The sequence below is a fragment of the Crocodylus porosus genome, unplaced genomic scaffold (assembly GCF_001723895.1).
Source record: "Crocodylus porosus isolate Cpor-Errol unplaced genomic scaffold, CroPor_comp1, whole genome shotgun sequence".
Taxonomy (NCBI): domain Eukaryota; kingdom Metazoa; phylum Chordata; order Crocodylia; family Crocodylidae; genus Crocodylus; species Crocodylus porosus.
Window position 1 is genome coordinate 91,895,931 of NW_017728947.1, and position 27,325 is coordinate 91,923,255.

The following is a 27,325-nucleotide window of genomic DNA, read 5'->3' on the forward strand; positions in this document are numbered from 1 at the left end:
AAAATGTTTAGGAGAATATTTTTAAAAGTTAACTTCCGCTATTCTTCCACCACCTACAGACATGAATGGAAACAAAAGCAGGTGGAAGATGTCTTTGTAGCATTATGAAATGCCTTATTCCACACAGAAAAAAATAAAACCTACCACACAGGCTGTAGCTTAAGAGGCAGGGAGAAGAAAGAAAAAGATGCAGAGAGAGACTGCACCAGTATTTAAAAGTTGTCTGATTTAATTCAGGTATTAAAAAATAATACAAAACTAAAAATGTGTTGAGAGAGAGAAGAAAAAAAAATGTACATACACCTCACTCAAACACCCTAACCAAGTCACTGGTGAAATTTATTTCATTTCCACAATTAGATTTAATTTTAAATACACAATACCTTTAACTGCATTACTACACAATTCTAAATTATTTTTCTAATTATCCTCAGGGTTCCATATGATATACTGATTTTGCTGTCACTGTTTCACTAATATTAATTTAGTGAAACATTTCTAGAGTGAACTGTGTCCCAAAATACTTTATATACTTGCAATATTATCCAAGTCTTATTCTTAAACTAGATAGGAATTGCATAAGCTTTATTGTAAGCACACAAGCAATTTAAGATGCAAGTGTTCACTTAATTTACAGTACAAATTTTAAATTAAAAAGTTTTCTTAAACCAAGCAATTTTAATGAGAATGAATGGCATGCTTCTTTAGTTTGTTTTAAAAAAGGGCTGCTGTTCTTAACACCCCAGCTTTAATTGGTTACCTCTGGTGCGATTCACAAAGAAAGTCTGGTGCGTCAATCTAGAAAAGCAATACAAACCCTACCTAACCATGTAGGTAACCGACTTACTTATATCAGCTACTTGGACAAATCAGGTTCAGCTACTGTGCGTGACATAGGGTGTCATCATATGGGCTCAACTGAACCACTGCATCCCTCACCTAAGACTCTTTAGGATTCACAATTCAGCAAGTTTATACAAAGTATGCCTAGAAGCCAGAACCATTTCAGTTAAAAAAACAAGACTGGAAGAAAGTGTTGCTGATGGTAATGGTGGGGACTGTTTATATAATAGCCTTGTGATTAGATTACTCAAAAGCCAGGTTTCCCACTTCCTCTCTAATTCCCTCATGAACCTGAGAGGATTCAAACACATTTCCCACCTCTGAGATGGGGCCTCTTTAGCCCTCCTGTTCTAGCTAAACTACTGTGTAAAATGCAATGCAAGACAGGGAGCCACAGAGAGCAAGCAAGCAGGTAGGAGAACTACTACTCATAATGAATGCATTACTCTGCAAAGGAGAGGTTATGGCTCCTAGGCCCTGCTTCAAACACTGTACATACATTTGGTATTAAAGATTCATTGGAAAAATATATGCAATGGATCTGGCAGCAAGGACTGGAATCCAGGACTTCTCCTATCCCAGGAGAATAGCCTCCTTGCTGAGCTACATTCGTACAGATCTTACTTGCACTCTCTGTGGCTGTATTTCATTTTCGCAAGGAATCATGCATCCCTTTATGCAAAATATCCTAAATTTCAACAGACAGAAGGTAGAGACTGCCCATGTCCCAAGCGTGCTTACGGATCCAAATCTGGGAGAGGTGCAATGCCCTTCTCCAGGAGATGCACCCTCTCTCTATGGCATTACTTACTGGCTTAGGTATCAACCTGCTCAGTGCGTTCAATATTAGATTCCTAACATTCCCCCCCATTTAAAGTATAGGGTAGCCTGGGTTTATGAATTTAGGTCCACATCCAAGTACTTGATTTTTAGATGTAGCGATGCTGATTGGTGCCACCCTAATTGCCTTCAGGAATGTTGTTCTTAAATCCATTTAAAAATTAATACACTGGCACCACAACAATATATAATTTTGAGCAATAAAGCTCTTGGAATAAATTACTTAATCAATAAACAGAACAGCTCCTTTCTAATTAATGTAATCAAGAACATATATCAATGTTAAACAAACAAATTTTATGAAAGGCTACATTTCTGAATAGTTAAAGCTGTGACTATCTGCTGGGTCATAAAATAGTAACCACAATTCAATTTCCTTTCTTTTTATAGCAATGCATATAAAAAATGGTTTTAGGCACTAACACTGATTGGCTAGTCAGTTTTTTAGTAGTTAAATTTGCTACCTGTACCTCAATACATGAATTAAAGATGCTAAAGATAAGACATTTAAATAATGGTAACCTACTTTCATAATTTCTCGATATGGATGGTCCTGGATTGCAAGATGGCATTCATCAAACACAAGAAGGTTAATGTTTGAAAGAGATAAATATTCATTTCTTAAAATATTCAAAGCAATGTGACACGTCATAACCAGAACCTAAAATAAAGAAAAATGCAGATCATCTTAGCAAAATCGTTACAGAAAGAAGGCAAGATCTTTGTTAGACAATATTAGCAGTTACTAAATGCTACTACTTATCAGTGCACACTAGTTCGGGACAGGGTGAAAAAAAAACTTGGCACATGACTATGGAATACCTTTTAGAAAGTAGTCCAGCACAAGGTAAAATATGTACCTGACCTCCACCCAATACATGCCCAGCCAAAATTAAAAATCAATATAATTGTACCCCACAGTGAAACTGGGGCAGACTCTGGGATTTTTGCCTTCATATGTAGTGAGGGCATGGTCTTCGTTGGACTTCTTGAATGTATTTAGCAACCCCTACAGTGGCAGGACACTAACAATGACTTCATCCCCCCTGCTTGAACAGTGGCATGTCAGGGTGTTTTCTGGTGTCTTTGGGCTACAAGCCTTGCCATGGGTAACCAGATTTGTTTTGTGGTTTTAGGAATAGGTTAGACAGGCACTTGTATGAGATAATCTGGATAGAATTCATCCTGCCTTGAGCTGGGAGTTGGACTACATGACTCCTGAGGTCCCTTCCAGCTATACTTTGCTATGGTTCTATGACAGCGTTTCTCAACCTGTGGTACGCATACTCCTGCAGCAGGGGGTATGCAAGTGCCACGTTTTGAGTTTGGCTCCCCACCCATTGGCAGGTTGGAGGCGTCTTTGCCCGTTTGGGCTGCCGCCCCTCGCGCCGTGTCTGGCATGCCAGGGCTTTCACTCCCAGCATCAGCGTGCTGATGGACAGGAAGGGAGGCCCTGAGTAGGCTGCTTTGCCCTGGGACATGGTCTGTGATGAAAAGTGGGATTCTGCTTGTGGCAGCAAAACCAGAAGTTCCATGGTGGGACTTCCAGTTTTGCCACAACAATTGGCAGGGGGTATGCAAAGCAACCTGACTTGCAGTGGGGGTCTTTTTGGTAGGCTTGACACAAATTAGCCCTGCACCCTTCCTAAGAGCCACTGTTCTATGACACAGGTGGTAGCATAACTAGGGGTGGGTAAAACTGCACCAACATTGCAGAGTTCCCATACCCATGCCAGGAACTCTAAAACGGTCCCCAGCTGCTGCTGCTTTAAAAATCAACACTCAGGGCAGGCAGAGCACATGGTGTTTAGGAGTTCCCAGCATGGGTAAGACTGTTGCCCACCACACCCCACATCCCAACTCTTGCCCCCCACCATCACTCTCTGAACATGCCATGCCCCTCTCCCTGAACTGTTATTCCTAATATGTAACCTAAAACTCCTTAATTGCAATTTGTTCCCATTCTCATCCTGTCACAGAATCATAGAAAAGTGGAAGTGACCTCAGGAGGTCATCTAGTCCAACCCCCTACTCAAAGCAGGACCATCCCCAACTAGATCATCTCAGCCAAGGCTTTATCTGACAGGTCTTAAAAAACTTCCAGGGATGAAGAATCCACAGCCTCTCTGGGTGACCTGTCTTTCATAAACAGACAGTGCAGTGGGTCATGATCCTCTTTAGGAAGTAAACAGCATTGGAAAACATTACTGAATAAAAAGTCTTCTAAAGTAAAATGTAAAACTAAACAGCTTTCTTATACAAGGATTTGTGCTCACCTCAGACACTAGAAAACTGGTTACTTTGGAATCGTCAAGAGCATATTGACTTTAATTAGAAGATGTTTTGGATGAGGAATCCAGAAAAAAGATGACAAAGCTGAGATGGAAATACAAAGCGCCCGAGCGAGGGACTAACAATAGAGGGATGGAGGAAAGGAGGGGAACACAACTAGGTTACAAGCGATACAATGTTTACTACATGCCTGAATGAACCAGACTTGCAGTGGGGGTCTTTTTGGTAGGCATGCCACAAATTAGCCCTGCACCCTCCCTGAGAATCACTGTGATTCCTTTCCCCTAAACAACTTGATGCTCTGCTTTTTGCTCCCTGCCCTATCTGCTACTGTGCTGCTTGCCCCCTCCCTAAATCATATAGAAGCTGCGTGTACCACAGGGTGGACAAATGTGGACTATTGAATTGACAAGTAAACAAAATATTAAGAAATTATGATTACCCTTCAATTGAGATTTTTCATGTTTTCATCACGACTAAAAACTAGCTATAATAGTTACATGATTCCCCGCTTGGAAAATTCCTTTTCACAGCTCACTGTCATCACTCACCATCAATCCTTATGCTAGTGCAACTGAAAAAGTAGAACTGAAAGACCAGTTTTTCCAAGGAAACACTAAAAAAAAAAGTGTCTTTGAATATTTTTTCTTTATAGCTGCATCCAAATGCCACAAATATGCTGAAATTTACAGTGAGCACAAAAGGGACACAGTATTTGGGTTAGGTATAAAGTTTCTTCCCAGGATGTACAGCACTGTAAACTTTTAATTCAAGGAAGCTCATTAAATTCATCTTACCTGATGTTTACAGAATTCCTGATTCCATTTTTCCTTTGTCCATGATTCAGTTATTTCTAAACTTGAATATTCTCCCACCTTGAGATCTGAATGGGTCCTGACGGCAGACACCTGTTGAGCAACTTGATTTGCTTGGGGGGGAAAAAAAAAGGGGGAGGTTTTTCTCTCCTTCTTAACTGTACAATAGCAGAGGGATTTTACATGATTTAGTCCTTTAGTCCATGTCACTATATGTATGACTTTCATAACAACTTATTTAGAGAACATTAAACATATAAAGCATGTAATCTGGATGTACCCCTTTTTAAGAAAACAAGTTCAATGACCAGACTCCGTAAAACCAAGAAATTAAGACATTACAAAAATATCAAAGCAAATGGCCTAGCGCACATTTCCAAGACCTAACTAAAGTAATAGGGGGGGAAAGGATCACTGATACCAGTCAGAATTAATATGTACAAAGAGCAGAAGGCAACCATCCCACCTTTTATGGCAACTATGTCTCACTGAATAAATGTATTTTTATTCAGTACTGTTGTGCAACTTGTCAAAAACAAAAGCTAGTAACTTTGCTTCATTTTCAAACGACAATTCTCTTAGGGGGAGAAAACCATCCTTACCAGAGTTGACTAAGAACACAGTTCTCTTTCCATTTTTGTTGAAGTCTCCCCTGATCTGATAGGACAGCTCTTTAGTGAGTAGTACTGCAATAAAAGTCTTCCCTGAGCCAGTGTTTAAACAGACTATAGTATTATGATCCAAAGCTGCTTCAAGCAGTTCAACCTAGATTTGAGAATGATAGTCATTATTTGTGCGAGTGAACTAATACAAGACATTGAACAGAAAGCAAAAACATCCACAAGTTATACGTGTACAAATAGTGACTAAACCAGAACAAAAATCATTCTATTCCCATAAAATCACCACTGGCTTTCTAGGACAAAAATGTATTTACTATATAACATATTGACAAATTTCACTCAACTCAGGAAAAGAAGGTATCTGGTTCTAGACAAATTTGGCTTGTAATGTCCTCACTTTGCTACTGCTATAAAAACCTTATGAAGTAAATGTTTATCCGTTGTAATTATGACCCTGGTTAGGCTGCCTGCAGTAACTGAACCCAGAGTCTCAGCACCCAACAGGATGACTTCTACTTGTTCAGTAAAAACAAAGCCAATTAACTCAATGGCAGCTAAAGGCTCAAAACTTTATGTTCTCTCATGAAGCCACCTGAGGGGCACAACTAGCTGCATTTTGTTAACATGCCTTGTGCACAAACTCCTGTATTAATTCTGTGTTTTGTAATAACTATGTGAATCCAACTACTCCAAAAAAGGGGGGGAAAAAACAAACTCCTGAGACAGTATTAATCACAATAGCTGGACAACCAGGAATTTTAAATAGTTTGGTTTCCCAGGAAATTAAACATCTATTTCAGGACACTTGTTTACCAATACAGCAAGATAAGACACAGTACTTTTGTGGCACCCACAGACAGGTTTGTTTTTCTGTAACAACAGCCATTTGATTTGTAATGAATGTCCTGCACTCCAAGAGGACTTGAGACTAGATGAACATTAAGCAATGTTTCAAACATTAAGACGACTGAGTACTGAAATGAAAGGCATGCAGTGGGATGGGAGGGGACATGTACCACATCAAAATCAGTTTCATAGAAGTATTTTATAGCCAGGCGATATGTTTCATTTCCATTTCCTGTGGACAATAAAACAATATTAGAATTGTCATTAGTACCTGATATTTTCGTGGTGTGTAAATGTTATCATGAATTGCTTCTTGTTGCCATGGTAGTCCAAAAAAAGGACCCAATGGGGAGGAAGCAGGGGTCATGAGCTGCAGTCCTGCCATGCTGAGGGATTGCAAAGCAGGGCTTTCCATTCATTCATCCAGTGTTTCTTTCATTGCATTTTTGTTCCAGCACAGCTTACTAAGAGAAAAACAGCAAAAAACAAACACACACACACTAAAATCATGGATTATAATAAAAGTAATTTCTCCTTTCTGCAGAAGAAAACCTAAAGCAAAAGAAACCTTTCCCAAATAACCCATGTTTTTACAAGGAAAAAAAGTAACATCAAGTTCATTCTCTGAACTTGATTTTATTCTGTTAGCATTCCATTTATAACGTCCTCAAATTTATTCAATTATGAGAAGTTTAAATGGGGTTTTTTTAGTTCTGCTGTAGGTAAAAAGTGTAATTTTGTAATTCTTGTAAAGAATGTGTCTATTACTACACCAAGACATTTTCCTTTAACTGAGACCTTTCAAAGTGTTACATAAAAGTCTGAGAGGTCACCTTAATAGCCCCAAAATATCTTGGAATATTCAATAATCCCAATTAAAGTACTCAAATTGTGGAAGACCCAGATCCAACAACCAAAGCAGAACAGCTCTAATAAGAGATATTCCGAATGACTAACATCAGAATAGTCAACAGTTAGTTGGCCGTGACGTTCATCAGGCAGACCAGGGACTTGAACTTGAGTTTCTCCATACACCCCATGATTACCCTAACTCAGTGGTTCTCAAACTTTTTAGAGCCGGGGCACTCCTTCACAACCTTTTTGAATTTGGTGACATCCTCGGTTGAGAACCACTGTTGTACTGCCTCTGCTTACCTCAGTGGTTCTCCCTGGGGTACTGCCATGAACACCTACCTGTATTAGGGTTTTCTGATAAACCTAAAGCAGCCATGGGAGGCAGGAGAGGCATTTCACCCTGGCTGTGGTGGCACTCATTTCACTGCATCCCTGGAAGGTTCTCGCAGGACCCCAGGGGGCCATAGCACCACTACCCTAGCTACTGTTTGTCAAGTTTGGGGCCTCTTTTTTTTTTTTTTTTTTTAAAAGAAAGACAACCCTTTTTCAAATAAAAGTTCTCTCAAATCTAAAACACATTCTTTTAAGAAATTACAGGTTTCAGCCAACTGACAATTTCCAACAAAAAAAACCCATCTAGTCAGACATTCCAACCAGCTTTACATACATTTTCTTTGAGCAGGACCAAAAATATTAGAGAAAAGATTAAATGGAGCAGGACAAAAAAAAAAAAGCGGAGGGAATTACGAGAGAGAGAGAGTTTTAGAAGATCAATACTAAATAGATAAAAGATTAAATGGAGCAGGACAAAAAAATAAAAGTGTGTGCGTGTGTGTGTGGGGGGGGGAAGGGCGACGCTTTCCTAGTTTCTACCTATTTACAAAAGGTAGGGAAGGGAAAGGAGGGGGGGGAAAAGCCAACGGTAAGCAAGGGAGAGACTACCCTAGTAGTTTTCCAAGGTAGAAAAGAGGCTGTCTGTGACAATGTAAATAACTGGAAATTAGGAAGACAGGGGTAGAAAAGGAGGAGAGGGGAAGAAGAGGGGGGAAAAGAAGTGTAAGAGGTCAGGTCTGGCAGGTGCCTGGTGAATCAGATGGTCAGGTAGGTTGCAATGTGTCATAAATCCAATGTCAATATTGAGACCATTATTTTTTTGTATCCAGTAGATTTATGAATCGAAGTTTATCAGCTGTTTTGTAAGTTCTCTTTCACAATTAGAACTGAGAGATTAGAGAGGGAGTGATTGTCTTGTGAGAAGTATATCAATAAAACATTGTGTTCAACTGATACCTATACATATAGTGGCATCTCATCTTAATTGTGAAAAAAATGTGGATTTGGGGGTTTTATAATAATTGGGGACTTTGGGATTTTTAAACAGAGAAAACCAGAATCCCTGTATCATCAGTAAAGAGCCAGGTGGGCAGGGACCAGAAGAGTAGGGCAGCGGCACTCCTAGAGCTCTTACCTGGCACATGGTGAGAGGTGGTGGCCACCCTTGGCCCCTGTGCTTAGCCAGCCCGAGTAGGACCTGCTGCCACTGGGCTGGGGCCTCAAATATTTTCCCTCTTTCCCCACTCTGGACTTTGGGTAGGGGTTTATTTAGGTGACCTGTTATCTCCCTTAAGCCCACTTCGGCACCTGTGAGTGAGCACAGCTAACTGCATAATCATTAGGCTGCTCACTGTTCTCCTCTTTAACCCATCTCTCCTCTGCCCCTCTACCTTCCTCTCTTTCTCCCCTGTCCAATAACAGAGGTAAGGGTTCCCTGTTACAGTCCCCTTTATATAAGTTTTGATTATTATCAATGGAAATATTTTTTCATTGGTCTGTAAGTGTGAGGTGAAATCGCTATTTATTGATGTTTATTGATAACTATTCAATTCTTAGCATTAACTTAGTAATTTAGAGTATAAAGTATTCAAAATGCTGTATTTGTTAAAAGCAAGCACTGCAGCATAATGTGCGGAGAAGGAAGGCAGAATGAATTTCAAATATATCAATTAGCATCTTGATAATTATGTGAGATGAAACGGTACTGCCATGCTTTTATAACCCATTTTTGAGGTTCCCGATACACAGGTTTGATGTTAAGGAGCATATGGTTTTCTGACATTTATTTTTATATATTTAATATTGATCTTCTAAAACGCTCTCTTCTAATTCACTCTTACGAAATGAAAACTTTTTTTGACATTTTATAAGAATGTACAGAAAATCAAGAGCTTTGCTTGCTGTAGAAAAAACTGTTTTTGTACTCATTTTTTTCCATTTTATCCTGCCCTCCAGCTAGGCCCCAAGGACACATATTCCCACCCAGGCCCTGGGCAGCACCCCCAGTCCCAGCCCCACTCCATTCCCTCCCTCACCATCGCTGCCGCTGCCTCAGTCTGACCCCACCCCCACCCCCTCACATTGCCTATGCCCCCCACTCCATGTCACCTATGCCCACATGCATGTGGCGACCCCTGCATCCTGCTCCCACCCCAGTGTTAAACAGCCCCTTGCAGACTGGAACTCTGCTAGCCTGCAAGGAGAAACCCATGATTTCCCACATTTGTTATCCTTTAAAAGGAGGAAATTTGCATTCCGTTTCCTGTGGGGAAAAAACCTGGATCCCTGCTGATGAATAAACACAATGATTTAAAGCAGGTATGATTTACTGATTCACGGATATTTACTTTTTATATTTTGACTTCTGATTTTATAAAGCTTTTAACAGTATAGTGTTATTACTAAATTGTCTGCCCCTGCACCACTAATTTTGTGAAACCCTGAAAATTTAAACTGATAAAAATCAGAAGACACTCCAACTTTGCACAATCCTGAAAATTTAAATCAATAAAAATCAAAAGAAATGCTTAAAAATAAACATTGTTGATTTTAGCCATCAAAATTTTAAAAAGAGTGGAATTATGCCTAATTATAATGACTTGGGGCTCCCTCTAAACATTATAGTTAGTTAATTCAGGACTGTCAAATTTCTTGGTGGTCTGGGGATGCACCAGCAGGGGCCATGATCCCCACCGGCCCCTTTCTGGGCTAAAAACTCCCACCTGCCTCCACTCACATAGGAAGCTCCTCTCCCAACTCCTGCACTGTGTGCACAGGTGGGTGACCCTCTCCTCACCTGCAGGCTCCCCTGCTGCACAGTGCCACAGGCTACCTCAGCACTGCAGGCTTTGCTGCATCTTGCTACCCTGCTCCACCCCACCCCCTGCAATGAGAAAGGGAGCTGAAGCCTGGAAGCCCTGGATGAAGCAGCAGCTGGAGTGATTATGGGAGTAACACAAAGGGGGAACCTCTCATGGATCACCAGTTGAACAGCCCTGGGTTAATTAAATGATGCGTTTCACATCCTGCTCCAAGTTTTCAGATCAATTCTCTTGGGCCCTCTTTCAGGACCGTAATCAAATGGCTGTCCTATAGAACAAACTGAGTGTGATTTATTTGTATATCTTAACATGATTTGTAGGTGTATACAGGCATAGCCCAAATGTATCAAGAACACAAGCAAGCACAGAGCTTTAGCTCAATTTTGTTGAGAAGCAATATACAGACTTTACACCATCAGAGGAGGAACTTGGTTCTGTTATCAGCTACATCTTCATATATGACATGAAAGGTCCTGCTCAATAGCAGACTATGAAACACACAAGGATAGGAACCACTCTGTGGAAAAAGGGAGATTTGGGCTTGTGGTCTCTTAGCTTCTAATCCAAAGCCAAAAAGCAATTTTAATGGAAAGATCACATACATACACACAATCAACTACAGGTCAATACTGATAACATTTGATGACACTAACTTCAGCAAGTTCAAATGATCAGGGTTTGAAAAGAAAGACAACATAACTCTGAAAAGATAAAGCGTGGTTCAAAATGAGGTAGGAGTGGAGCCAAGGACTCTCTACCTTAAGTTGACTATGTTTTTTGCATGAAAAACCCTCACTGAAATACATAAAGAAGACTTGCTAAAAAATTCTGACCTTTAAGTTCTCTTTAAAAGTCACTTGCCAATGACCAAGATGCTTTCAAAATTGACAGACTCTTCACAGAGTGCTCTCCATTTTTCTTTTAGCACAAGAGTCTCTTACATACAGCCCACAGAACTCCTCACAGGCTAGCCCACCCTTCTCTACAGGTCAGATTCAGCCTGCAGGGGCTCATCACTGCAGCCACTTGAGCCGCAGAGGTGGTGTCGATCCCAAGTTCCAGCACAACTCCAGAATCCAGGGAGTAGATGCTACTCACCCCCTGCCACTTCCATCACTAAAAATCAAGAGGCATTTGTACACATGTTCAGACCAAAGCACCAAAGCACATGCAGTTGTTTAAGTGGCAAAATGCACATCAGCGCTGAGAAAATGGCAGCAGCACTTCCACCATTTCCTATGCGCTGACATGCATTTCACTGCTTATGCACTGCATGTGATGCAGCGCAGTATGCATCAGCTCACATGGGGAGCAGACTTGATTGAGTCTGCTCTGAGGCGCTGGATCTCCAGCACATCCTGGCACAAAAATATGCATGTATAAATGCTCAAAGTTTTCAGTTGTCCCTGGCAGAACAAGCAGCAGGCTTAACTCCCTGGGTTCCAGACCCATACTGAAACAGCTCCAGCAAGCACAGGGCTCGCTAGTGCTCCTTACACATCACCTGACCCATAGGAAGCCCTGTGGTTCAGATCCAGTCCACAACAAATTTGACACTCCTGTTTTACAGTCAGTCATGGTTTCAGTTTCAAAGAGGCTTTAAGAATCTGTCAAAAGGGATTTATTTCTCTCTTAATGAAAACATTACTCTCCATTAATACATTTCAAAGTCTGAGTACTACAAGATCAGAAAACTACTTATTTTTGGAAGTCTTTACTATACCTTTACATAGTAAAGATTATAAGAAGGCATCACATGTGAAGGTTTCTACAAGATGATGATGATGAACATCACCCCGCTCAAATACTCGAATGAACAAATCTCACTTCCATGACACTTCCAAGCCCCAAGCAAAAAATGCTGAGATTTCTACCAATCTCCAGGAACCTTGCTTGAAGGCCTCATATTTCAGGTCATCCCCAAGTTGGCTCATTTCTGATAAAAATGAGGTATTGTATTTCACAGCATACAAGCTGAGATTTGAAGCCAAATTTTTAACTCTAAAATTCAACCTTGACTTCTACAGTATCCCCTGTGAGCGGTGCTACCTGAAATCCCCTGGGAGTTTGGGCAGCACATGGCCTGTTGGCAGCCTGGCCAACTGGTCACAAAAGGCACTGACACTTTGGAGGGAAGGACTGGGCCTCCACCACCCCTACAGCTCAGGGGCAGCTCGACCCAACGGCAGCTCAGCCCCCAGCCCTGGGGCAGCCAGGAAAGCTCCGCAACAGGAAGGATCGGGCCCCTTGCTACTTCTGCTTTAAAACAGGCTCCTGAGGCTGGCAGGATGTCTGGTGTTGCCTGGGCAGGGGTCAGCATGCCCCATGGGTAGCACAGGGTCTTAGGTAGGGGTGGCAGTAGGGAGGCTGGCCCTGTCTGACACCCCTAGTCTCCCCCCTGCCTAACACCCTGTGCTGCCCGTTGGGCATGCCGGCCCCTTCTCCGGCAGCAGGAGTCTGTTGAAGGCAGAAGCAGCAAGAGGCCCAATCCTGCTTTTGACAGAGCCTTCCTGCCTGCCTCACAGCTGGGCGGTGAGCTGCCAGGGGGCTGGGAAGGCCCTGAACTCTGGCAGGCCCCAGTCCTTCCTTCCACCGCAGAGGTCCCCCTGGGGTCAGCCATGTGGTCTGCCAGCAGGCCAGCTGCTGCCTGATCCAGCTTCCCAGGAACTTGCCAGCCAGCACACCACCCCTCCCATGAGCCTGCCCAGGCTACCAGCATCTCGCATACTGAGGCAAGGTTGACTTCTAGAACAAATTTACAAAAATCCTACCTTTTTTGTACAGCAATATGGGGTCAACTTATACATCATGATAACACATACACTGTAAAATACAGTAATTAAATGGGAAGGAGTTTTCCGTCTTTTTGCCCTCATGGTGGTTCTCAACTGTTATGAACATAAGGGACCCTACTACTCATCCTCACTTTCCTAAGCTTGGGGGAGGGTCCTCAAGAACGGCAGTAATATTTCATTACTTCCAAATGTAAAATGGTACTTTACTGCTCAAAGAAAGCAAAGAGCCCTACTGACGTTTATAGCTTTGATACCAACAGGCTGAAATTATCTTCACAATGGCTAGTAATTTTACATCTAAATTAAAAAGTTTACTTTTCCAAAAACTTAGATTGACTTCAGTCCCCACAATCATCAAGAAAAGTTTCCCACTTGTCTCATCGAGTTAACAGATGGGACTGACCTCTAATTTTACATGTACCCTTCTTCTACATTCCAAGGGATATAATATGGTATAGTCTGTTCTCCACAGGTTTCTTTACACATCGAGCCCTCTTGCATGGCTACACCTTAAGATGCCACCGGCTCCATCTATTTTTGTGAATCAACACAGTTGCTACTTATTAGCAGGTGGAAGTATAATTACTTATGATGTCTAGGTTCACCTTTCATAAACCTCAAGACCAGAATGGACCAGTCTGTATAACATGCCGCAGCACTTTATCCAGGTATTCCTGTACCCAGCTCAACAACTTGCAACTGAAATAGACCATATCTTGAATCAGTGATGTATCCTACTTGTTGATTATACCACTCTACCAATTCTCTTCACTAACTATTTGATGTTTTCTTCCAAAATAGAAATAATGGGGAACAGACCCATGAAACCACTGGCTAGGTCTACCAAAAAGAATTAAGAAGAAAAGCAAGTGAGACTGTGAGAATGTGAATGCAGAGTTGAGATGGAAAGGAAGTGAGAAGTAGCATCTCTCTTCTTTCATACCCATCCATGATAACATGATAATTAGATTAGTTTTCAGTAACAGCATTTAAACAAAAAAATTGACTACATATTTTAAAACACTGGTTTCAGTTCTGTCTAAAATAGGATGTGAAACTTACATTTGTTCTGAAGCTTCCATTTTATTCTGTTTGATGTTTAGGTCTTCAAGTAAAAGTGATAACTGCTTTCAAAACAAAGTGATTTCTGGGATCAAAATATAGCAATTACTCTCCACCAGAGCCTACAACAGGCATGGGCAAAATAAGGCTCACCAGGCCATTTTATCCGGCCCGCAGGGCCCCTAAAAAGTTTAGAAAATTAATATTTATCTGCCCCTGCCTGTCTGTCTTGTGGCCCTTGGTGGCTTTCCAAAAAACTCAGCAAGAGGCCCTCTGTCCGAAATAATTGCCTGCCCCTGGCCTCAAACCATTTTTGGAGAGCAAATGAAGAATTACTTATTCAGTTTAAATTACCAGGGATGAAATCATTACTATAAGTGAACTTTTTCCCCCCCTCTATTACTTCTGTGACAACCACACCTTCCATTCTAACAAGGTTTATTGTGAAACTGCTGTGTGCGATACCACAAAACAGGCAACTGAGTTGTTTTCTCATCATGTACATGGCACCTACAATAGCTTACTCCTCAGAACATCATAATAAGTACAGATATGGACTTGGGTGTAAAAATGCCACCTCTGAACCACCAACCTCTGCAGCACTAACGTTTTCTCTCTCTCTCCCAACCAAGTAAAGGCCAGGCTCATGTTTGCTTAGCTTATGAGATCTGTTTAAGTTCACAGGTGATGTAAAAGTAAACTAGAATTAATGAAGTATTATATCCTTCAACATTTCAACAGCAAGGAAAAATAGCAAGTTTTTAATAGATTGAAAAAGTACAGGACCATCTACAACCCAAGGAAACAAAAGTGCATTTGAAAAATATAAAAGGTTTAATTGGAAACTTTCAACAACTAAGAACTCACATTCAGAATACAGACAAGAATTAACTGACCCAAAAACTAACCAAGAAGGAAAGCAGAAAACAGCTGAACAAAGTCAAAATAGCTAACTAGTCAGGTGAGTGTAGGTAGCAAACATACCTGCAAAGTTGTTAATGATTATCTTGTATATTACTTCGTAAATTAACAGAAGTCAAAAAGGAAGCCCCAAAGAACCTGCTGAAGCCAAAATGAGATGGGAAGAAGTTTTTCCATCAGGTGCAGAAAGCTGAAGTCTTGTTTCCTCCTAGCTCATAAGAACAGAGCAGAGAAGCAGCACTAAGAGCAAACTCATCCGTCATATGAAAACAACTGTTTTTGGTCCATCAGCCCTGCTGATTTAACAGCCATACTACTTTGTGTATAACCTTAGAACTTAAGCAGTCTTGTTAACTGGAAGAGATCCAAAGAAAATACAGATGCTGAAAAGTGCAATAGTGATGAATTGGGTGGTATTCCCTTTCACAGTAATACTGAAGTAATGACTTAATACGATCAGTAGAGGAGCAACTGTATTTCTGGAGGTGAAGCCTTTTAGGCCAGATGTAAAAATGAAGATCCTGACCAGTCAATTATTAACATGGATCCTGGCTTTCCACGATTTAAAAATCTCACAAGTTATCTGATAAAAAACCAAAAATCCATGATTAAAATGAAAAGCTTCTCACTCCCACCCACAGCCCCCCAGCTCTGCTGATGACCCCTTGCCTCCTACCCACAGTCCCTTGCCCCCAGCCCTGCTGAAGGGGGCCTCCAGCTGTCAGGGCTATGGGGCCAAGGACCCAGGTCCACAGCCCCCTGCCTCTGACAGAAGGTAGCAGCTGCTGCAGTAGAGCAGAGCATGGAGCCCAGCCTCCCCGCCCCCCCACAGAGGACGCCTCACCAGGGCAGCATAGAGTTCACAGTGGCAAGCAGCTTTCCTGCACAGCCCCTGTGCCCTGCAGTGCTGGGTCACATCCACCAGGCTGCGGAGGCCCTGGGAGGGCAGCAGGGTGGGAACCCGAACCCACAGCAGGCACCCGCCATCACCATGCATACAGATCTAGGGGGCACGGGTCCCTCCTGCTGCTCCAGGAGTGCATAAAGCAGCAGGGAATCAGCCCCATTCCCCTCACCCCCTGGACAAGCTGTCCACAGCCCTGTCCTGCTCCCCACTGGGCCCTACAGCCCATGCAGTCCCGAACCCCAAGCCCCATGTACCCTTCAGCTGGGCAGCAGCCCCAGCCCTGCCCAATTCTATCCCTCCCTCCCTATGGGGGCCTCAATCCTCTCCGCTGTACCCATCCCCTTACTTGTGGGAGCTGCTTTCCAGACTGCCTGGGAGCTGTGTGCATATGCATGCACATGGTGCCCCCTGCCCGACCATACTCCTCTTGCTCCCTCCTAGCCCCCTTGCAGGCTGGAACTCTGCCAGCCTGCAGAGAGCTCTTTGCAAAACTTCAGAAATCTGCGTGCATCTCCACTAAAACGAAAAATCTGCATTTTCCTTCAGCAAAAGGGGAAATCCACCTTTCTCCATTTTTCCAAAGGAAACAGAAAACCCAGATCCCTGATTATTAAAGGACTCTACAATGCTTTTTCTTGCAAAATGTGCAGACTCTAGTACCTTGCTCAAACTACTACCTCCTATGCAAATGGTCTCCCTTGCAGTTTCCATTTGAGAAACTATTCTCATGATTATCCCTACATTATATCCCTACAGTAGCTTTTAGTTCTGGCTGCAGTTACATCTGCCTTATTTCCTATAAAGATTTTACATACAAAATGTGCATGTATACAGAAACAGAGGGAGGGAGAGAGAGAATAACGCTAAAAGAACTTTAAAGACTTCAACGTTAACCCCTCAAAAGGGAATCAGAGATAACTTTCAACACATAAATGCAGTATAATAGGGCTGCATAGGGGGCTCTGCCACAAGCCCCCATCCCCTATCCAGTCTCCCAGCCCTAACAATAGCTGCCCCGCCTGGCCCCAGCTCCTAGCTCTTTAAAAAGAAAAAAGCCCTGCATTCATCGGCTACAGCACTGGCAGTCGGGGCTTCTGGGGTCTCGTGGCAGAGCCCCCCCATGCAGCACAGGGTAGTAAGGGGCACTTGGGGCCCACCTGGCAGTAGCCGGTGAGTGCCCGGCTTTAAAAAAAAAAAAAAAAAGAGCCGGGATACTGGTGCCGGGCGAGGCAGCCACTGATGGGGCTGGGAGACCAGGCGGGGGATGGGGCCTGCTTGATTTGAAGATTTGGCTGATTCAGCAGTGGCCGAATCTCCAAATCAGATTCGGCTGAAATTGATTCCAGACAGTGATTCGAATCACCAAATCGAATCATTGTCCCCCCGAATCAGCCAAATCTGAATCTGAAGTGAATACTAGTCACTATATGCAGGTTTACAGTATAATGCTAATGGCTAGATCCAAAAAGGGACTTGGAAACTGAGCTGAGCACAGCAATCCATAATATTTCTGGAATGGAGTCTAGTTAGGTGTCCAAATTCCCTATATAATACATGAGTAGGATTAGGAATGGAATCCAAAACAACTGGCATGTTAACTGGGGAGCTGCCTCAAGTCAGCACTGTGCCTAAAGCTAGCCAACATTAAACCCATTCACTCTGGGGCTTATGTGCCTTACTTTGGTATTTGCAGGAAGAAATAGCCACTCCTCCAAAAAGGCAGGTGCTCATAAGCTTCCCTTCAAGAACTAAGAATCAATCAATACTTTTTTTCAGAAGATAGAAACTATGGTAATGAAAAGGCTACTAGCCACCCTTTAGCAAATATGCTGGTGATTATAGCACTTACCCAAAATACAGGAGAATTCCTATATTCAATTCCTTTCTATCTAATGGAATTGTAATGATGTAAAAAAAGTTCTCTCTTAATGTAGAACTAGACTTTGGTTGCCCAACAAGCTTCCAGTTTATTATCTAAATAAGTCTCTCAAATGTTGAGGAAAGTATTCAAGGAAGGGATCTAGCAGGCCAATATAAAAGCAAATGAGCCCTCTCCTAAACAAAAACATGAGCAAAATCTCTGCTTAACTAACTCCCACCATACATTTCTTTTGAAAGCATTCTAGAACACCGTGTTTCTCTTAAAAAATAAATTACAAACTACAACATTTCAAATAAAGTCTGGACAAAGCTAAAATAACAGCATATTCCTTCTGTTGCATACCAAGGACAAAAATGTAATGAAAGCTTAGCATCAACAGATGAAATTAAACATTAAGCCATGGAATGAGAAATACTCACTGGAAGTGTTCCACTTCAGCTGCTGCAAAAATTTGGAAAGAAGTTGTGTTGTACTACTTCTTCAAGTATTTTACTTAGACTGTAAGCACTGTGGCACAAAAATAATTTCTACTTTGCCCAATTTATGGCCCACTACACACAAGGCATCTAGCACAATATGAATATTTAATGAAAGCAACATATTTTCACCTATTTTTAAGAGAGTCAAATTATGTACTTTTTTTTTTTTTTTTACTTTATTTACTACTGAACTCTACGTATGATACTCCAACAGCACTGAAATTTCAGCCTCCTTAGGGAGATAAAACTTGGATTTTTACTTAAGAAGTATAAATCTTGCATGAAAGAATCTCTATAACCTTGGAGAAAAATCTCAACAATAACCAGATGGAGCAGGGAAAGGTTCACTTGCTTCCTACCATTTTTTGGACAAATCTAAAATTAAAAGCTAAAAACTCTCATTACAGAGGATTCCAAAGTGCAAAGTCAAGAGTTTCGTTTGTAACTGGAAAAGTTAAACTAAGGAACCAGGGTCAAATAAACTGACTACGGGAAAGGGACTGGATAAACTAAAATAGGTTCTTCTTACCTCTAACTCCTATAACATAATTGTATGAAACTTCCCTTTTAAGCCATCCACCAGTACATTTCAGAGGGAAGACCTTGTTTTCTGTCTGCTCCTCCAGTTCTCTTAGAACAGCTTAGGAGTTAAGGGATTGCTTTCTTAAAACTTAAGTGCAAACAAAAAATACTATAGCTGAAATACTCAGAAACCCAAGATGGTTTCTCTCAAAGTAATCCATTTTATTTTGAATCATCTTCTTCCACTAAAAACTGTCATGTCCCGAGACTGGTACATTCTACCATTTGTATAAACAGCAGTAATATAACCAGAATACTGTTCTCTCAATAAGCACTACAAGCCAATCTTAGGCCACCTTTATTGCTCAAGCAGAACTCTAAGATCAGGATTATACTGAAAATCATGTGCGACAGACCTGCTTCTGAAGAGCTTCTTCTATAACCACTGTAGACCTCTTAACTGGAGTTCCTGACAAACTTCCTGACTTTCTGAAATGCTCAATATTCTGGAATTTATGGGTACCTGTAGACATGCGGGACACCTTATCCGATATGCTGTCATTACCACACTCCAGCAACCTCTGCATCTCATGTATCCAGCATCCCTGTACTTCAAACTGGCGGCAGGAGTGATTTAACTAAAGCTCGTCAAACAAGCATGATGTTGAATACATGAGATGCTGGGAGCTTATTAATTAAAGCAGCTCCCAAGAGTTGCTCTAATTAAAGCGCCCTCTCCACATCCCTGGAGCACATATAAAGACACCCTAAGAGTTTCAGGGAACTAGTGACCCTCAAAATCCTTCACCCTACATTCAAAGGAAAACTGAGGCTTAAAGCCAGGTCTACCCTAGAAAATGTCTGCCCAAGTAGCTCTACTTGTGATTTTTTCTACTTCTATATGCAACATTCACCAACAAAATACTGCTTTGGCTTCTATATCTAATACCATTTCCCTAAGTGAAATAAACTGTATTGAGTAAAGCACTCTTAATATTAATATAATCAGGACTTTTGTCAATATGGAAATGCAGTGAGACGGCTATAAAATTCCCTTTGTGTCATTTGGACCAGGGAAGTAATATTTTCAAAGCACAAGAGTATATGGCTGATGCATACTGTTCTAGACCTCCGAGGCTGGTGGCAGGGCACAGATGCAACAACTCTAGCAATATCAAATGATACTGCCATAAGGTGCTACAATTTGTTATATCTGTATGCTTCTATAGCAGTTTAAATGCACCAAAATTGGAGCAATTTTAACTCTGTTTCATGAAGTATTAAAAATGCAGGGATTAAGCATATGTATATTCCTATAGGACCATGAAGATGTAAAAGTTACATCATAATAAATCATGTTAATTCCCAAGTAGCAGCCCCACCTCCCTATTTAAAGCGGCTGAAATTACATCTGTCCAAAGCCTTTGTGTAAGTTAGAGCAGTCTTGGCTCCCATCAGTCACAGGACCTAAAAGAGTACATCTGCACCACACAGCAGCTGAGTAGAATATTGGGTTAGTTAATAACACGGATTTACTTTGAAGTAAACTTTAAAAAAAAAACTTTGTTCTCATCTGAAAAATTATTCTGGAAAAACTTTAAAAAAACCCCAAAAGCTTAAAAATTTTTCTTCTCTTTTACAAAATCTAATTTGGATAGCATTTTCTTCTGCTTCAGTGATATATGAAGTTGAGGGAAAAATCTGTAATTTTTTAATACCATCTTAAAAATACTTTCAGTTTTAATGGTATATTTTATTTTTCCTACTTTACGCTTTTGACTTCCTTGCATGTCTTTCAGCTTGGACCAAAACTGACTAGATTCTATTTTTGAAGTAGATTCCTTTTCTGATCATAACTCATTAGTACCACAACCCCAGAAGTGTTTAAATTCATTGAATTAAAATCTAAATTCATGAAAATATTTACATTCATATTCCGTTTCATAAAAAAATGTAAAAAGGTTTACATTTCATGACAAAACTTATTGGATCATTTATCTTTGTTTTTGTTAGACTGCTTTACAAAAGTGTCAGCACTTATGGAAAAAAATAAAATTACCCTCTTATTACTCTCTCTCTCACACACACACACACACTTACGTAATTTTAAATTGGCCCTTGGTGGTGGTTCTAAGAAGCAGTCTTTCGAGTGGCTTGGCCATTTAAAGATGTTCAACAAAATGCTAGCAGTTGTCTTCATACAAACAAACATAATAGCAATCAATTTTTCCTCATACTAAAGGATGGGCTTACCGTTTTAATTTCTGAGACCTTTGTGTTTGTGTTCTCTGAACTGCATTTTGACATCATGTTATCAGCTGATAGGTCAATGACATTATTTGCAAGCTTCTGCTATGAAAAAAGAAATGTTAATAAACAGAGCAGAATTTAAAGATAAAGATGTTAAACTAAAATACAAAAGAATATCTACATTATTGTGGTCAAAATTGTTAATATAAAAAGGTAAATTAAAGGTTAATATGAAGGCATCATGAATGCTTATGAAGATCTCAAAATAAGTCACGTTGGACAGGATGAGCCATTCTGTTATACACCTATGCTGAAAGAAGATATTCTCTAGTCTTTTGTTTAATAGAAAGCATCAGATTAATCAAAAAAAATCAAGTTTTGAAAAAAATTATTTCAAGATTTGAAAGAAAAATAAGGAAGACACAGCTTGAAATTGAACATTTTAAATAAAAAGCCTAAAACACAAACTACAAAAAAACCTTTAACTACAATGCGAATAAAAACCCCACTAGGTTTCTGTTATTAGTCAGTCATTCTGAACTACAACTACAGGAAAAATGCTATAGTTCCATTACATTCTACTTATGCCATTTTTAAGGTGCACACAAATAAGGAAAATTTGTTTCATTTCATGCTCAGGTTTTAAACAAAGGAATTCAATTTAAGATAATGTAAACAAGTTAATTCAAGTTTCAATTAAGTGCACTGACTTTTTTTAAAAGTACTTTATTTCCACCTATACATTTATATTTCAATACGTTTGAAAACTTATTGGACAGCATCTTATCCAAAAGAAAAGATAGTATTGGAATTAGTTTTAGAAGCATAAAATTTTAAAACTATGATCATTTAAAAATTAAACACAGGATTATTTAATAAAAGCATATATGCTGTTATACAAAAATACATCTGAAACAAAAATATGGATAATATCTAACCAGAAAGTTTACCTTATTTATCCATAACTATATCCACCCTTCATAAAGAGGCAACAAGGGTAGGTAGTTACATGAAAATTCCCAATACCAACTGAAGCAATCACACAAGAAGTCAGACTTTTTTTTTAAAAGCTCTACTGTTGCTTTGAAATTCAAAATGGACCTTTACGAAACTGCCTACCTTGGTAAGTTTTCATAATGTTAACAAAAAGGACACTCCTAAAGATTATATAACCATGTTCATTTTTACCTTGAATGCTGATACTGAGCTTTTCCAGAGTTTCCAAGCTTGTAATTTTGTTTCACCCTAGGTAACCTAAAAGGCAATATAAAAAGAGAACATTTTTACACAAACTCCTATAAAAATCAATCATGCCATGTGGCAGTCTGCTTTCTTGTACTATAATATTTAGCGCTGTAGCAACAGCACATGGTCCTTCAAAATCTAATTGTCATGTGTCCTTTTTTAGCCTGAGATGCAGACAGTGATCGTCTGAAAGATCAACCCTAGAGTACTCCAGAGATATTTGCATATTTTCTGTTTTTTCTGCTAAAGTAATTGCTAGTCGAGTCCAATTAGCTTCAGAGCTTCTTTTTCACTTCACCGTGTTTCATTTATTACCAAAATGAAAACTTAAAGAAACCTAATATTCATCACACTTTAAACGGCTTTAGGCACACATTAGTTTTACGGTGGTTAAGTAAATGCAAACATAGTTATTACTTCATTTTCTTCTTCTTATTTACACGAATGAGCTTTAAATCCCAGGGCATCTCGTTAATCCATTTTTCTGTGGCATATAAACATACCTTTTCATAACGTACATTATATACACACTTTCACAGAAAGTACAGAAAATATTTGGATACATACAATAATTGGGCCTAAACAGTCAAATAATTGATTCCTATTATTTCTAATCTGTCAATTATCAATTTATTAGCAGTTTCTATTGAAGTAGTATATAGCCTTTCCATGAAGATATTTCACATGTTCTTAATATATTCTAGTTTTAAAAAACATTGTTTTCCATCTAGTAAAACTGACAAGTCTACTATAGAATATTTAAAATAGAAACAGTTTTTTCTCTACAAGGACAAAAAGAATCTCTGCTTTGGGTTAGAGGTAGTAAACTATATTATTATTTCTAATCCTCATCACTACCCACTCACTCTTCAATTATGTGCTACTCTGAATAGAAAATGCTGCAATTCTTCAGCATTACATCCAATTTTATATATTACTTTACACTGCAAAATCTCTCCTTTATATGAACATTTGTAGCAGACTTACTAAGGTAGCATGGAGATAAAGTAGTATGGGTTAATGAAAAATCCTCTGACAACTTATTTTGATCTAACTCAAAATATTTGTAAAACAAAAGATTGAACATCTTATTGATGGACCTGGATGAATTGCAATCCCTTCCATCTTCAGCACGGCAGGCTCTTTTAATGCTGAAGCTAACATATAGCCAGACAGGCCACATACCAGAGACTCGGTCAAGTTCTAATACAAAACAGCAAGCTTACACCACATTAGCATCTAAATGGTGTTGGTGCACCCACTTGGACAAAGGCCTGTTGCAGCAGACAGCCAATCCTTCCTGTCTGAAGGCCAAAGGCATCTGCAGCTTGCCAGTGATCATTGCCAAACAATGGGAATAGCTAATGGTTACCACAGCAAACAACATAACCGACTCTCCTTTGCTTCAGTGTTATAGATTTTACAGTAAGATCTCTTTCATCACATTTGGTGAAAAAAAAACACTCATCCAATCTACAGTAAGTGGGAAACGTGTTAAAAGAACACAATGAGAAACTCTGACATTTTTAAACAGTCAGAGTTAGAGTTATGGCAGTATTAGAATGACACTGTAGCTGTGATGGTCTAGAAATTATGCGAGAGAGGCAAGCATTTCTTAGGGTGGTATCTTTTATTGGTTCAATTGCATAGCTGGAATAGAATTAGACAAGCTTTTGAATGCAAGACATGTCTTGCATTTCTATCCTAACTATGCAGTTGATCTAAAAAAAGATATCACCCTAAGAAATCCTAGCCTCTCTGAGTTAAAAAGAGACAACATATATGTACTCTTTATTGTTGCAGATAAAGAAAATGAATTTACAACTTGTTCTATTCCAGCAGGTTAAAACTAGGAAAAACATTCACGATGGTTTAAAAAAAGGGTAGGATAAATAGCAAAAGTTATTAAGAATTACGTAACACTGAAACCTACTACAAGCACTTAATTCATTGTACAAGTCTAACTGACACCAATATAAGGCAATTTTCTATGCAAGTAAAAGTATTTTATGCACTATAAATTAATATAATTAAATACAGAAACTAAAATTTCCAAAAGTGATTCCTAACTCGGGGTATCTATTGGAACATTCTTTTGAAGGTAACAGATTTTCAGTGTCAATCACCTATCTGTTGAAAAAATTAAGCATTTCTACAGGCATCAAGTTGGGTGATGAAAAATTAACGTATCCTATCTAAAGAAAATGTAAATTCAATCTCAGGAAAAAAAGTTTCCTAATACTAAGAACAGTAATACAATAGAACAAGTAGCCTATGGAAGTTGTTGCATCTCTTATTCTGGAAATACTCAGTATGAGGCTGGGTAAACTTTAGGCTTTGACAGGCTGGAAACTTTATCTAAGATAGTTTAAGAACAGCAAATCCTACACCTATATGCAGGGGGTTGAATCAGATGGCCCTGGAAGTATCTTCTAATCCTCTGATTAATACGCAATTCTTAGCCAGAAGCTATAAACACTGTGGATAATTGTTTTCTGAACATCTGAACAATGTCAGTGTGGCTGGGCACCTTTGGTGCCTGCCACTTTAAAGCTGGAGAGCAGGAAGCAGGGAAGCCTACAGGTGTGGGCCAGCCCTAGTGAGGCAGTCAAATGACTAGAGGAAAGCCCTGGGATAGGAGGAAAGGGCTGAGCTGCTTCCATTTTAGATTCAGGCTCTCAGGACTGCGGCAGCAGTCTGCTGCCGGCAGCTGGAATAACAACACTTGGCTGAGCTGCCGTTCAGAACATCTTGGAGGTAAGGGTAGGAGCTATGGGGATGGCTGGAGGGTCCTGGTCCTGGCTACAACTTGAAACTGTACCCTGCTGGGGAAGGATGGTCTGGTGAATCTGCCTGTGGCAGGGCAGCTCCCCAGAAATGCCAGACCAGTTCCCTCCCCAGTGAAAGGCAGGTACGGATACCTTATAAACCCAGTCCCCACTGCTCAGTGGGTAATTATGAATGGGAACAGATGGAGGTGGAGTCAAGCATGCCTAGAGAAAAGGACCTGAGCCCTGCAGGGGTGTAAGATCCCAGGGGTCCCAGAGAGGAGGCAGTGGAAGAGTGACCCCAAGTGAGTGGGACACAAGTTGTGTGGCTTGCTCAGAGTAGAGTGTGCTGCTGCAGCCTGAAGGACTGGGTACTGGTGGGCGCAGAGCAGGGTTGCATAGGGTGACCCGAAGGTCTGTACCAGGGGGTGTGCTGAGTAGGGTTGCTGGGGCAGCCCGAAGGGCAGTGCACGGGCCAACTCCCACGTGAGGAACAACAGGACCAAGTTGCCCAACAAGTGCTTAGAGGCTGAGCTCTGCCCAGGGCAGGGCCTAAGGTTGGTGTCACTCGAGTAGGGATCACTCGAGTAACCTGAAGGTGCTTCCTATGTACCAGCCAACGTGAGAGTAGGTAAGCCTGATGACCGGAGGGGGGGGGTCACTCAAAAGGAGCAGAGTGGGTTGAGTGGCACAGTGGGGGGTAGTATGTAAGAGGCTCTGTGAGAGGAGGCAGAGTACATGACCAGAATACAAGGTCCAGCAAGGGACAGAGTTAGGCCAGCCTCGGGCCAGAATTCTGATCAAGTTATGATGCCATCTGCAAGGCACGGGACACCATGTAGGGACGGTATGGAACCGTGCACAATGCCCCCTGGCATTGGAGCATTAAAATGGGCAGCCTCCAGCATTTTACAGTAGTTTATCAAACAGCAAATTGTGGCAGGAAAGGTTGGGTGGACTGCCCACATAGACAAGTAAGTGGGCCGATGTTGAGACCCAGCCTTAACTTGACCCTGTCACAGTCAGAAAAAAAGCAAGATCTCAATCCAGTAGGAAAGGGATGCCCAGTCACAAATATGATTTTCAAAAAACATAAATCTCAATGCTACACTTTGAAAAGAAACCCATGTTTTTTTTAAAATCAGCAGTTAGATTCAAATATTGACAGAAAAAAGTGTAATCATAGAATTAAATGAGGGATTGCATTCTTACACAATTAATTAAACCCGTTTTGTTGTTTTTAAATACAGCATCAGCTTTAAAGCTTGAAATCAGGCATTTCCCCCCTAATACTGTCACACAAGTTTCCCAGTAAACTATTAATTTTGCATTTAACATTTGTAACTGATAATCTTAACTCACTGGCTGGATCCAGAGGTGCAGGCATGTGTGGCTTGTAGCGTTGCAAACCTCATTCTAGTGCCACAAACCACACCAGTTGCACATTAGCAGTGCTGAGCACTGATTAATTTGCAGCACCAGGGCAAAACTTGCTACCAGGATTTCCAAGCAGCAAAAAAACAAACAAAAAAACCACACACTCAGAAAAGAAGTGGCACAAACCATGCCAAAGTGGCAAGCACTAGGAAAAACAGAGATGGGTGTGCAAGCAGTCCACAGCGGTCTGCTCCCTTGTCTCTGTGCAGCCCCTGTGCCAAGCATCTGTTCTGGCTAGAGCACAATGTGCCTTGAGACGGGAACAGGCAGCCTTGGACTGGCTGCTCCCCTGTCTCTGCATGCCTCGCCACTGGGGCACAGTGTGCCTCAGCACAGGGGCTCCACAGTGGAGCCCCCACACTAAGGTACGTGGATACAGGGGAGCAGGCAGCCCAAGGCTGCCTGGCTCCCCAGTCTCAAGGCACCCTGTGCCCCAGCCAACTGCTCTGTGGCTGACTGGCGCTTTGATACAGGGGCTCCACAGTGCACAGAGATGGGGGAGTTTGGCTGCCTGCTCATCCATCTCTGCAGCATGGGGTGGCTCAGTGCAGGGGAAGGCTAACCCCTGCTGATGCACCCTGTGCCCCAGCCAGCCCCACCCCACCAGCATGCAGATCAGCAGGATAATGTGTCCTGCTGCAAAACATGCATAGGGATGTGCACTGGTACACAAAGTAGCAGTACAAATTGTGCTGGTACTATCTATGCCACTATAAAGCATGTCCCTGCTTGTGTGGACCTGGCCATTATGCCCATATCCTGCAATTATGTTTGTACACTGGTCCCTT

At 41.0% G+C, this 27,325-nt stretch overlaps 1 protein-coding gene across 4 annotated transcripts in view; it reads right to left on the bottom strand.

Moving 5' to 3' along the window:
* The window catches only part of DICER1 (dicer 1, ribonuclease III), a 109,385-nt gene that overhangs the window by 52,432 nt on the left and 29,628 nt on the right, over positions 1–27,325 (bottom strand). For 2 of the 4 annotated variants that reach the window (XM_019552463.1, XM_019552464.1), the window contains exons 2-7: positions 22,276–22,341; positions 21,091–21,189; positions 6,531–6,723; positions 5,393–5,555; positions 4,773–4,903; positions 2,210–2,344 (exon numbers count right to left, since the gene is read on the bottom strand). In XM_019552463.1, the coding sequence (XP_019408008.1) occupies positions 2,210–2,344; positions 4,773–4,903; positions 5,393–5,555; positions 6,531–6,674 (573 nt within the window). In that variant the 5' untranslated portion in view covers positions 6,675–6,723; positions 21,091–21,189; positions 22,276–22,341. Of the gene's footprint in view, positions 1–2,209; positions 2,345–4,772; positions 4,904–5,392; positions 5,556–6,530; positions 6,724–18,255; positions 18,279–21,090; positions 21,190–22,275; positions 22,342–27,325 lie in introns of those variants that run through there. The other 2 variants (XM_019552465.1, XM_019552466.1) reach the window with 2 other exon arrangements.